Here is a 13,965-nt window from a genome sequence, read left to right as displayed (position 1 = left end):
AGGAGAAGTTATGCTTATGCCATGATAATTGATCGATGAGGACAATTTTGTAAACATGTCTAAGTTAATCTGACTTTCTATGCTTTTTTAGTTTTTTAAGTTAATTAACAGACTATTATTGCCCATGTATATGTATGTATGGAAAGACTACCTACATAATATATATGAATATAAATTGTATATTAAGAAAAAAACTAGGACTAAAATAAGTTGAAAATTCAACTCTATTATTATCAAGTTAAAATCTTCTCTATTTTTTTCCAAGGGCATTTCACTGTTTATTATTAGGGAAGAAAATTGTTTTTATGTCTGTTTTAAAGGTTACTTGAAATTTAAAAGAATTAAGTCTGGACATGAGGTCTAGATTTTTTCTGGTGAGAGTTTCAACGTTTTTTTTAGGCTTGGTTTGGTAAAGCTTTTTGGAGAGGTGCTTGTACTTTTAAAAAGCACAATCACCTCATTTTGCGTTTGGTAAATTAAAAAGTTCAAGTGCTTGTACTTGCAGCTTTTAAAAGTTAGGAGTGCTTTTGAAAGTACCTAACAAGAAGCTTTTTAAAGTTAGCTTGTACTTTTTAAAATTTAAAAGTCTAATATAACCTCATATGTTAACTAATTTTCAAATTTAATGTTTGCATTTATGTCTATTATAGTACTTTTAAATTTTAAAAGTTATTTTACCAAACGTAATTGTTGTTGCTTGTGTTTATTGAAAGCTATTTTTAATTTGATTTACCAAACATAAATGCTACAACTTTTATAAAGCCATCTTTTAAAAGTTAGCTTTTATAAGCTACTTTTGAAAAGTAAAAGCTTTACCAAACTAAGCCTTAGTGAGGCAAAGTTGTCCAACATTTTTGAAATGATCTGCAAGAAATTTTGATGTTTAAGTTAACAAAGATTTTAGACATATTTTTATGAATTAGAATTAAAAAATACATGTATGTGATGGAGTATTTACATAGCTTGTCAAAGGTAATTTAAATAAGATGTCACTATGGTTTTGAAAATCGGACGGACTGACTGATAAGACCGATTCAACTGAGAACTAGAAACAATTATAGTTCGGTTCAACAAATAAAACCATAAAATAAAAAATTACTAAAAAACCGTTGAAGTTGGTTGAACCGAATCGAAACCCGGCCAATTTTTCAAAAACGACATCGTTTAGTTGATTTAAAAAAAAAAAAGAAAACTTTGAAATGCAGTTGGTCTTCACTCTTCTCTTCTCATCATTCTCAATTTCTCAAAATAAAGAACATTTCCCTCAAAAAAAACCCTAGCCTCCTCCACTGCCACCATCATCGACATTTTCTCACTGTTGTCATCTGTCACACTCAAGATCTTCATCTATTCGTCGTACTACAGCCCCTCTCCTCATTCTCCAGTCGCCAACTTCTTCGTCATGCTCGTCGAGTCGTCGTGCTCCAACCCCTAATCTGACTCAGTTGTGCTTTGCCCACCGTCCATCATCGTTCTCTGTCAAGTCGTCTGTCGTGCTTGTCCCTCGAAACCTTGAACCCTTTGATAAATCCCGATTTTGTGGTTTATCTTGTGCTTAATTTGGGGGACTTTATCACCTTTTCTCACATTTATTCAATAAACTCCCTGAATTTGTGCTTAAGTGTGAAAACATGCTTTTTAGACCTTAAAATAGATAAATTTAACTCACTTTAATTCCATTCGATGCCTTGATATGTTTGATGAGTGATTTCAGGTTCATAAGGCAAGTATTGGATGGAAGAAGCGAGGAGAAAAGCATGCAAAGTGGGAGAACTCATGAAGAAATGAAGGAACTGCAAAGCTGTCAAGTCTGACCTCTTCGCACTCAATTGACCATAACTTGAGCTACAGAGGTTCAAATGAGGCAATTCCAGTTGCGTTGGAAAGCTAACATCCGAGGCTTCAAAATGATATAAAATTTACCATAGTTTCCTAACGTCTAGGGACGCACACACGCACTGTACGCGTGCGCGCCGATGGAGCAGCGTGGGTCCACTTTAAGCAACTCGTTGGGGGCGATTTCTAGCTCATTTTTGGCCCAATCCAACTCATTTCTGATGCTATTGAACCCAAGGATTGAGGAGGGAATGAACGAAGTAGTCATAGTTTAGTTTTCATCATGTTTTAGGTTAGAATTCTAGAGAGAGAAGCTCTCCCTTCTCTCTAGAATTTAGGGTAGTTTAGGTTTAATTCTCTCAAATTCATCTTTCAATTCTTGTTTTGATTTAGTTTTCTCTTTTAATTTCTTGTTGTTACACCTTTGTTCTTCTAGTTCTTGTTGTTAATTTCCCTATTTTGCCATTTTTATGTTTATGAACCATTGTTGAATCTTGATTTCTTTGAATGCAATTTCATGTTTCTATGTCTCTTTTATGTTACCTCTATTGTTATTGTTGATTTCTCGTTGATGATAGTTATGGATCTTGTTAATTTTGGTATGTGGTGATGTTTAATTTTCTTGCACTCTAGGTGTGTTTGTTAAAATGCTTCCACTAGTTTTTGAGTAGTTTTCTTAACTCTTGGCCTAGGCTAAGGGAATTGAGTGATCTTGAGTCATTAGGTCTCATTGAATTGGTGATTTGAAAATCCTTGGTGGTCAATTTGATATCCATTGACACTAACCCACTACTAATCTAATTAGTAGATAGGTTGGGACTTATGGGTTGATGTTAATTAAGCCATTTGATATACTTCAAGTATAGAAGTAAACTTAATGAGCTTGGTTCCTCATAATTGTTAATATTTGGTTTGTAGACAAGGATGGTGATCTCAATTACCTATGTCTAGCCAAGAATTCTTTTCTTTTATTTTATTAGTTCTTATTATTTACTTTCTTGTTGGTTACTTTTCTTATCAAACTATAAAAAATCAAACCCCCCTTGCATTTTCATAGCCAATAATTGAGCACTTCATTGCAATTCCTTGTGAGACGACCCGGAGTTCAAATACTTCGGTTAATTTTCTTTTGGGTTTGTACTTGTGACAACCAATATTTTTTTTATGTGAGAATTGTTTGTTGATTTAGAACGATACTTGCAACGAGAATTCATTCATTTGAAGAAATTCTATACCGTCAAAGAATTCACTCATCTAAATAGCGCCGTTGTCGGAGAATTACAATGGTGTTATATTATTGGCTATTGTGAATATTGTAAATATGTTTGCCTTTTGCTTATTTGTTAGTTTTTGTTAGCTTTAGGACTTTGTTGCTTATTTTTGTTAGCTTTTGTTTTTATTTGCTATTATGAATTCTCATCCTCACTTTGGCTATGAGTTTGGCTCAAATTATGTTGTAGGAAATGGGAACTACAATGGTGACATGCATCAAGGATGGAGCAATCAAAGATGGGAGGAGCCTCAAGGAATTAATCACTCCTGTTGGCAACAACAACCTCCGGTTTCTTATGGGTATAATTCTAATCCTAATGCATATCAATCTAATGGATGTGGTGACCTTTATTGTGATTGTCAACAACCACCACCATATGCCTATGAACCACCTCTTCAACATAATTTTGAACCACCTTACTCACAAGCCCCTTTTCACCAAACACCTCCATATGACCCTAATCCTTACCCACCATACCAACCACCTTGTGAACCGTATGAACCATATGAAGAACCACCCCAATTCCACCACCAATACCCTCAAGAACCACCACCTCTATACTATTACCAAGATGAATTACCTCCCATGTATGATAACTTTCAACCACAAAATGAATTTCCCTTTTCACCACAACCCTCTATGGAAGAACACCCATATCCATCAATCCAAGAGCAATATGATCCTACTTATACTAGCCAAGTGGAACAAGAGCCAATGGATCGTCTCAAGGAAGCAATGGATCGGCTTCAAGCAATAATCCATCAAAAGGAGCAAGAGGAAGCCCAAAGAATAAATGAAGTTATCACGGCCAACCTTGCCAAAATTAAAGCCGCCTTGGACTCATGGGACTCATGCAACAAGCAAAGCACCTCCACGGATGAATGTGAGAAATCAACCGAAGAGTGGAGTATGAAGGAGATTTTAGAATCCCAGCATGAGGACAAGGAGATGGGGTATGTCTTGCAACAAGTGGAGGAGGAAGAGATTGTTGAAGAAGAAGAAGTGGTTGAAGAGTTAGAGGAAGTTAAACAAAAGGTGGATTTCAAGCTTGAGAACACTTCCACACCAAGTAATATTGTTGATGATCTTGTGGAAGTTGTTGGACTTTCTTCCATTGAACTTGAAAATGATGTTGAGGAAGATAATGCGCAACCTCCAAGGCATAGTATGAGTGATGAAAGATTGGAAGAGGTTGATCAAGAGATGGATTCAATCATTGAGAATTTCTTATCTACAATTGAATCCTCTCCTATTGGGCTTGAAATTCAGATCAAAGAAGAAGATGTCCAACCTCCCATGCCGTTGGTAGGCAATGAAGAAGAGATTGAATTGGAAGAGAGCCACCAAGAGGAAGGGGTTGAAGTTGAGAAAAGTTGTAAAGAGGTGGAAGTAATCATGGAAGAGTACAAGGGAGTGGAACTTGCAAGATCATTGGAACTACCCCTTCCTAAATCACCATCCAACACAACATTCAAGTGGGTAAAATTCTTATCCTTAAGCTTTAACTTCTCACTTGAATATGGTTTGCTTGAGACGGATGGACAACTTAGAGCTCTTTGTGGAGTCAAGAGTAAGAGAGAGTTGTGTAGTGGTTGGACACATCACTCTAAGTCCATGATGGTTGCATGCTCAAAGTTGAATGGCAATGGTTGATGTAAAACCAAATTGCATGGGTCTAGGAGAATTTTTGGATGTTCAATTGAGAATTCATAAACCTTGTCACCCGGATTTAACTATAGTAGTCAACAAGAAGATGGGTGCAAGAACAAGATTTGGGACCCCGGAATTCATTTCAACAACCAATACTCTTGGGGCCTTGTCATCTACCTAAGCTTACTTGAAGGCCTTGGGCGTCTAATTTGGGATCCCGGTGGACATTGGAGATGCAAACAATGGTGGGGATTCCAAGATGAATTCAAGCATAATCCACCATAGCAAGGATTCCACCAAATGTCCAACTTAAGGACTTAAAATAAAAGTGCTAGGTGGGAGATACCCCACCATGGTAAACTCTTTCCATTCTCTTGTAAATATAATCAATGGATGAATTGGGTTGCCATTGTTAGGTAGTTTTCTTCTTTGCATACTCTTGTTTTAATATTTTGGTTGTTAGTTTGTTTGCTTAGATTTATGCCTTAAGTTGTAGCTTAGTTGTTGTTGAGTAGTGTTTTGCTTGTATTATAAGTTTTGTTTCTAGTGTATTTGAAAATTCTTGAAAAACCAAAAAAGATTTGTTGTTAAATTTGATTTTTGATTGTTTTAGAATTCTTATAGATTAGGAGAATGCCCTATTTTTCAAAAAAAAAAAAAGGGCATCGGCGTGCAAGCGCGCTGTGCGCGTGGGCGTCGACGTGGTTTCACAACTCCTAGTACTAAAACGCGAGAGTTGTGCCCACTTTATGCCTACTTTGTGCCAGGTAATCCGCGCGTAAGCATGCATGGCGCGTACGCGCCGATTGTCCCTGCCGCATCCGCGCGTAAGCACGCATGGCCCGTACGCGCCAATTGTCCCTGCCGCATCCGCGCCTAAGCACGCATGGCGCATATGCGCGGATTTGCACCCTGTTTTTCTCATTTCTCCTTTCTCCTTCTTTCTTCTTTTCTTCTTCTTTCTTTCTACTTTTTTTTCTTCTTCCTCTCTTGGAAAATTTTTTTTTTCTTTTAAAAAATTTTTTTTAAAAATATATATATATAAAATAATAATAAATAAAATACTGATAAAAAAATAAATAATTTTTTTTCTTTTCTTCCATTTCTTTTATTGCATTTCCTTGTTTTCATTCATTGCATTTTAATTTTATTTTTGTAACTTGTTTTTCCTTTTATTTTCTAAGTTTCTTATTTTAATATTGGTGTTGAATTATTTTACTCAATTGTTGAGAATTTCTTGGTTACTCTTGGTGCTTCATGACTTGTTTGGTATTAATTGTAATATTTGCTCTACACACAAGATTAGTGCTTTAGTCCTTCCTGACTCATGATCCCTTGTTTTTATACCTCATCATCAGTGAGTTAGGATGGAACCAAATGCTCTCATGCTTATCACTAATCTTGTTTGTGTTAATTGTTGTTTGAACTTGATGCTCGACATGCGCTTCATGTTATTCACTTATGCTTTGACTTTCCTCTTGCATCAAGTATTAATTGATATGCCATTTGCCTATATTGCTCTCTCACTTACATGCATAGCTAACATGTAGTGAGAACCTTACTCTTATTTGGCATTAGCCCCCGCCTATGTTATACTTGCTTTGCTATCTTTGTTGTAGGATTAATTCTCTTTCTTTTTCTTTCCTTTTAGGTTGGCCACCAAAAGGGAAAGGCTAAGCTTCAAATGGGGGCAACAAACAAGTTCATCCGCACAACCTTTTGAAGAAGCTCATCAATTGTAGCAACCCATCTACTTTACTCTTTTTTGCATGCACCGAGGACGGTGCAATCTTCAAGTGTGGGGAGGTCGTCCGACCGATCTCCATGGGTAACAACTTCCTTTTTCAACACTAATTCTTAATTTTCTTTGGTTAGCTAGTTGTTGCATTGCATGATAAGTTGCATGTTAGTTAGAATTTGTACATATTTCACCATTTCTTTTTATGTTAGGATTACTTGGTTAGGGTGATGATTTTTTTTCCAAGAAAAACTGTTTTTAGGGCACCTTACCAATTTAAAAAATTTTTTCTTGTTGAACTTGCTTGAAGAAGTTATTTTGGAACATGGCTTTTGAGTTAAGAACACAAGCATGTGAGTTTTGAGTCCAATTGTGTGGTTACATCTTATAACCACTTATTTTTCATTCTTGTGTGCATTATTTTTTTCTATGATTGTAATCTTTGATTTGTTTAATTCTTTATGTCCATTATTCCATGTATACATGCATTTATATGATTGAGGCCATCATTTTATTTAGCTCACTTACCCAAATAGCCTACCTTTCATCAACTATTGTTAGCCAATTTTGAGCCTATTTAATCCCTTTTGTTCTTAATTTTAGCACATCACTACCCCTAAGTGAAAAATAATAAATGTCCCTTAATTTGGATCTTTGATTAGCTTAGGCTAGTGAAGGTGTGTATCATTTGGGTATGGAAAACTAGATATATATATAGAAAAAGGAAAAAAGAGAAAAAGAAATAAAAAGGGGACAAAAATGCCCCAAAGTAAAGTTCAATAAAAATCAATGCATATGTGTGGTGAATTAAAAAGAATGCATGAGTATGTGAAAAAGTGAAAATCATGGGTAGCTAGGTTGTGTATTAGAATTGGATAGGTTGTTATATGTGTTTAGTGAGAGTTTAGGTTAATCAAAGATTCAAATTCCAAGCTCACTTGACCATATGCATCCCTACCTTTACCCTAGCCCCATTACAACCTATGAATAAGTCCTCATGATGAATGTATGCATGCATTGAATAATTGTTAATTTTTAGATGAAAAATAAATCATGGAAAGCATGATTAGAAGAGAATTGAGTGGATCGACCCTATACACTCGAGCGACTAGAGAGGATACATATCCGGTGAGGGTTCGATGCTCAATTCCTTGTTCCTGGCTTTCATTAGCGTTCTTCTTGCAAGTCTGTTTGAACTTTATTTTGATATTTGAATTGGTAGGATTCATGAATCATCATACTACTTAGCCCTACTTGTTCATACATGCTCTTGGAGATTGATTTGCTTTTAACCAAGTAGTTAGAATCATTTTGCATTTAGTTGCATGCATGTAGATAGGTTTATATAGTTTATTTGCATTGAATAAATGTTTATATCCCTTTTCTTGTCCTTCTTTATTCTGAGCATGAGGACATGCTTGATTTAAGTGTGGGGAGATTTGATAAACCCCGATTTTGTGGTTTATCTTGTGCTTAATTTGGGGGATTTTATCACATTTTCTTACATTTATTCAATGAAATAGCATGATTTTGCAATTCTCCTTGAATTTGTGCTTAAGAGTGAAAACATGCTTTTTAGGCCTTAAAATAGCTAAATTTAACTCACTTTAATTCAATTCGATGCCTTGATATGTTTGATGAGAGATTTCAGATTCATAAGGCAAGTATTAGATGGAAGAAGTGAGAAAAAAAGCATGCAAAGTGGGAGAACTCATGAAGAAATGAAGGAACTGCAAAGCTGTCAAGCCTGACCTCTTCGCACTCAATTGACCATAACTTGAGCTACAGAGGTCCAAATGAGGCGATTCTAGTTGCGTTGGAAAGCTAACATCCGGGACTTCACAATGATATAAAATTTGTTATAGTTGCCTGACGTCTAGGGATGCGCATGCGCACTGTACCCGTGCGCACCGATGGAGCAGCGTCGATCCACTTTAAGCAACTCGTTGGGGGCGATTTCTAGCTCATTTTGGGCCCAATCCAACTCATTTCTAATGCTATTGAACCCAAGGATTGAGGGGGGGGAATGAACAAATTAGTCATAGTTTAGTTTTCATCATGTTGTAGGTTAGAATTCTAGAGAGAGAAGCTCTCCCTTCTTTCTAGAATTTAGGGTAGTTTAGGTTTAATTCTCTCAAATTCATCTTTCAATTCTTGTTTTGATTTAGTTTTCTCTTTTAATTTCTTATTGTTACACCTTTGTTCTTCTAGTTCTTGTTGTTAATTTCCCTACTTTGCCATTTTTATGTTTATGAACCATTGTTGAATCTTGATTTCTTTGAATGCAATTTCATGTTTCTATGTCTCTTTTATGTTACCTCTATTGTTATTGTTGATTTCTCGTTGATGATAGTTATGGATCTTGTTAATTTTGGTATGTGGTGATGTTTAATTTTCTTGCACTCTAGGTGTGTTTGTTAAAATGCTTCCACTAGTTTTTGAGTAGTTTTCTTAACTCTTGGCCTAGGCTAAGGGAATTGAGTGACCTTGAGTCATTGGGTCTCATTAAATTGGTGATTTGAAAATCCTTGGTGGTCAATTTGATATCCATTGACACTAACCCACTACTAATCTAATTAGTAGATAGGTTGGGACTTATGGGTTGATGTTGATTAAGCCATCTGATATACTTCAAGTATAGAAGTAAACTTAATGAGCTTGGTTCCTCATAATTGTCAATATTTGGTTTGTAGACAAGGATGGTGATCTCAATTACCTATGTCTAGCCAAGAGTTCTTTTCTTTTATTTTATTAGTTCTTATTATTTACTTTCTTGTTGGTTACTTTTCTTATCAAACTATAAAAATCAAACCCCCCTTGCATTTTCATAGACAATAATTGAGCACTTCATTACAATTCCTTGTGAGACGACTCGGAGTTCAAATACTTCGGTTAATTTTTATTGGAGTTTGTACTTGTGACAACCAATATTTTTTATGTGAGAATTGTTTGTTGGTTTAGAACTATACTTGCAACGAGAATTCATTCATTTGAAGAAATTCTATACCATCAAAGAATTCACTCATCTAAATGGCACCGTTGCCAGAGAATTGCAATGGTGTTATATTATTGGCTATTGTGAATATTGTGAATATGTTTGCCTTTTGCTTATTTGTTAGTTTTTGTTAGCTTTAGGACTTTGTTGCTTATTTTTGTTAGCTTTTGTTTTTATTTGCTATTATGAATTCACATCCTCACTTTGGCTATGTGTTTGGCTCAAATTATGTTGTAGGAAATGGGAACTACAATGGTGACATGCATCAAGGATGGAGCAATCAAAGATGGGAGGAGCCTCAAGGAATTGATCACTCCTGTTGGCAACAACAACCTCCAGTTTCTTATGGGTATAATTCCAATCCTAATGCATATCAATCTAATGGATGTGGTGACCTTTATTGTGATTGTCAACAACCACCACCATATGCCTATGAACCACCTCCTCAACATAATTTTGAACCACCTTACTCACAAGCCCTTTTTCACCAAACACCTCCATATGACCCTAATCCTTACCCACCATACCAACCACCTTGTGAACCGTATGAACCATATGAAGAACCACCCCAATTCCACCACCAATACCCTCAAGAACCACCACCTCCACACTATTACCAAGATGAATCACCTCCCATGTATGATAACTTTCAACCACAAAATAAATTTTCCTTTTCACCATAACTCTCTATGGAAGAACACCCATATCCATCAATCCAAGAGCAATATGATCCTACTTATACTAGCCAAGTGGAACAAGAGCTAATGGATCGTCTCAAGGAAGCAATGGATCGGCTTCAAGCAATAATCCGTCAAAAGGAGCAAGAGGAAGCCCAAAGGATGAATGAAGTTATCGCGGCCAACCTTACCAAAATTAAAGCCGCCTTGGACTCACGGGACTCATGCAACAAGCAAAGAACCTCCACGGATGAATGTGAGAAATCAACCGAAGAGTGGAGTATGAAGGAGATTTTAGAATCCCAACATGAGGACAAGGAGATGGGGTATGTCTTGCAACAAGTGGAGGAGGAAGAGATTGTTGAAGAAGAAGAAGTGGTTGAAGAGTTAGAGGAAGTTAAACAAGAGGTGGATTTCAAGCTTGAGAACACTTCCACACCAAGTGATATTGTTGATGATCCTGTGGAAGTTGTTGGACCTTCTTCCATTGAACTTGAAAATGATGTTGAGGAGGATAATGCGCAACCTCCAAGGCATAGTATGAGTGATGAAAGATTGGAAGAGGTTGATCAAGAGATGGATTCAATCATTGAGAATTTCTTATCTTCAATTGAATCTTCTCCTATTGGGCTTGAAATTCAGATCAAAGAAGAAGATGCACAACCTCCCATGCCGTTGGTAGGCAATGAAGAAGATATTGAATTGGAAGAGAGCCACCAAGAGGAAGGGGTTGAAGTTGAGGAAAGTTGTAAAGAGGTGGAGGTAATCATGGAAGAGTACAAGGGAGTGGAACTTGCAAGATCATTGGAACCACCCCTTCCTAAATCACCATCCAACACAACATTCAAGTGGGTAAAATTCTTATCCCTAAGCTTTAATTTCTCACTTGAATATGGTTTGCTTGAGACGGATGGGCAACTTAGAGCTCTTTGTGGAGTCAAGAGTAAGAGAGAGTTGTGTAGTGGTTGGACACATCACTCTAAGTCCTTGATGGTTGCATGCTCAAAGTTGAATGGCAATGGTTGGTGTAAAACCAAATTGCATGGGTCTAGGAGAATGTTTGGATGTTCAATTGAGAATTCACAAATCTTGTCACCCGGATTTAACTATAGTAGTCAACAAGAAGATGGGTGCAAGAACAAGATTTGGGACCCCAGAACTCATTTCAACAACCAATACTCTTGGGGTCTTGTCATCTACCTAAGCTTACTTGAAGGCCTTGTGCGTCTAATTTGGGATCCCGGTGGACATTGGAGATGCAAACAATGGTGGGGATTCCAGGATGAATTCAAGCATAAGCCACCATAGCAAGGATTCCACCAAATGTCCAACTTAAGGACTTAAAATAAAAGTGCTAGGTAGGAGATACCCCACCATGGTAAACTCTTTCCATTCTCTTGTAAATATAATCGATGGATGAATTGGGTTTCTATTGTTAGGTAGTTTTCTTCTTTGCATACTCTTGTTTTAATATTTTGGTTGTTGGTTTGTTTGCTTAGATTTATGCCTTAATTTGTAGCTTAGTTATTGTTGAGTAGTGTTTTGCTTGTATTATAAGTTTTGTTTCTAGTGTATTTGAAAATTCTTGAAAAACCAAAAAAGATTTGTTGTTAAATTTGATTTTTGATTGTTTTAGAATGCTTATAGATTAGGAGAATGCCCTGTTTTTCAAAAAAAAAAAAGGGCATCGGCACGCTGTGCGCGCTGTGCGCGCGCGCGTCGACGTGGTTTCACAACTCCTAGTACTAAAACCCGAGAGTTGTGCCCACTTTATGCCTAATTTGTGCCAGGCAATCCGCGCGTAAGCACGCATGGCGCATATGCGCGGATTTGAAGCCATGAACCCCTCCCTATATTCACTCATCAAAGAATTCACTCATCTCCTTGCCAGGTCGCCGTCGCCCGTCGCATTCAACTGCACTTCCTCAAATTCTACTCACCGCCTCACTCAGTAAAGGTAATGGTTTCTCTGCTCAGTGCTCAGACTCGTTCTTTGTAATCTGTTGTATTTTCAGAGATTTGTTGTTGCTGCTATAGATTATGCTACTGGTAGATATAGTGGAGTTGATTATTTGAATTAAGATTTTGGTTTATTTCTACTTCTTTCATCATATTAATAATAGATATTATATTTTTCTTCTGTATTAGTTATGAGTTCAACTTTTTTATTACCTTTAATTTTAATTTTACTGATCTATTAAAGACTAGTTTTATTTTCTTTCCTGGGAATAATCTATATGATTGATTTTGCACTGTTATAAACTTATCCATTCACCTTGTAGAGGCATGCTCTTGATGACTGCTTTTGATGTTATTGTTGTTAAAGAGTCTATATATGTAATTGGAGGAGTCAAGATTGGAGAGAATATTGTAGAAAATGTACATTTGTCTACTAACATTAATATTAATTGTAATTCATTGGCACTTGTTCTATATTGTGCTAATTGAATGTGTTTGTGTATAATCATTGGCACTTGTTATGTACTTATTTATTCATTTAGTGTATTTGTTTATATTTTATTATAAAATGGTTATTCTGGTTAGATCATAGTTAAAATGGTTGAACTAGTAAACTAGTAGTTAGAGCAATTCGATGATCAGTCCGATTTTTAAAATCTTGATGTCCACTAAACTTTTCTGATCTACCAATGCCCTGTGAATATTAGCATTGGCTAGAATCATTGTTATCGCCATTGGATCATCATGACCAGGGATTACTTCTCGTACATCTTCTTTGGTGAAGGTTATTGTAGGTAGGTCGAAAACCTCTTCATTTTTCCCGACCTGATAGACCTCCTTCAAATGCCTTTTGCGAGAGGACTTAGTTATTCCTCCTCCTGCAAATCCTCCAGCAATCATGTGAATGTGTCTCTCAAGTGTTTTTGGTGGTCGTTCTCGCTTTTCTTCCTCGTATCTTTTCTTTTGTTGGTTTTGTCCGACCTTCCAACAAGGTATTTATCCAATCACACTTCTCTGTCTAGTTTTTCTATCACATTCTTCAAATCATAACAATCATTGGTGGAGTGGCCATAGATTTTGTGGTACTCATAATATTCGGACCGATTTTTGCCTTTTTTTTCTCCGAATTTGCCTTGGAGGTGGTATCTTTTCAGTATGATATATTTCCTTGTAGACATCAACCAGGAAAACTCATAGTAGAGCGTAGGAATGGTACTTCTGAGGTCTTTTCAAATTACATTATTTCTTCTTCTTTTGCTCCTTTTCCTTATCTCGGGACTGATACTAATTACTTTGTCCTAGTGCTAACTTTCTTAGTTGAGTAGTCTCCTCTATATTAATATACTTCTTAGCTCGTTCTTGAACTTCATACAAAGAAATCAGGTGCCTTTTCAATATAGCCTGTGAGAAGAGACCTTTAGTAAGGTCATTGACAAGCCCCATGATAGATGTTTTAATAGGCAAATTTTGAATTTCTAAATATGCTTTGTTAAACTTCTTAGTGTAAGCTCTCAAAAACTTTCTGATATTCTGTTTGACACCGAAAATATTCGGAGCATGCTTGACTTTGTCTTTTTAAATAATAGAGAATCGTGTGAGAAAGTTTTTGACCAAGTCGTCGAAACAGGTGACCGATCTTGATAGGAGCCTTTCGAACTCCTTTATTGCTGCCTTAGTCAATGCAATTGAGATTTGCATCGTGTCGCATCTAACGCGTCGGACAAGTACATGCGACTTTTGAAATTGTTTAAGTTGTGTCAAAGATCAGTCGTACCATCATAGAAAGTTATATTTAAACTTTTAAAGCTTCTACGAATTTTAATTCATATAATTTTTT

At 36.3% G+C, this 13,965-nt stretch overlaps 1 protein-coding gene across 1 annotated transcript in view; it reads right to left on the bottom strand.

The window, feature by feature from the left end:
- Positions 1-13,028, bottom strand: part of LOC107636830 — a 17,200-nt gene extending 4,172 nt beyond the window's left edge. The window contains exon 1 of the mRNA XM_016340307.1: positions 12,816-13,028. Within this exon, the coding sequence (XP_016195793.1) occupies positions 12,816-13,028 (213 nt within the window). The remainder of the gene's footprint in view (positions 1-12,815) is intronic.

This window comes from Arachis ipaensis, chromosome B04 (assembly GCF_000816755.2).
Source record: "Arachis ipaensis cultivar K30076 chromosome B04, Araip1.1, whole genome shotgun sequence".
In the NCBI taxonomy this organism is placed as follows: Eukaryota; Viridiplantae; Streptophyta; class Magnoliopsida; order Fabales; family Fabaceae; genus Arachis; species Arachis ipaensis.
This window is presented reverse-complemented; position numbering and strand designations above follow the sequence as displayed.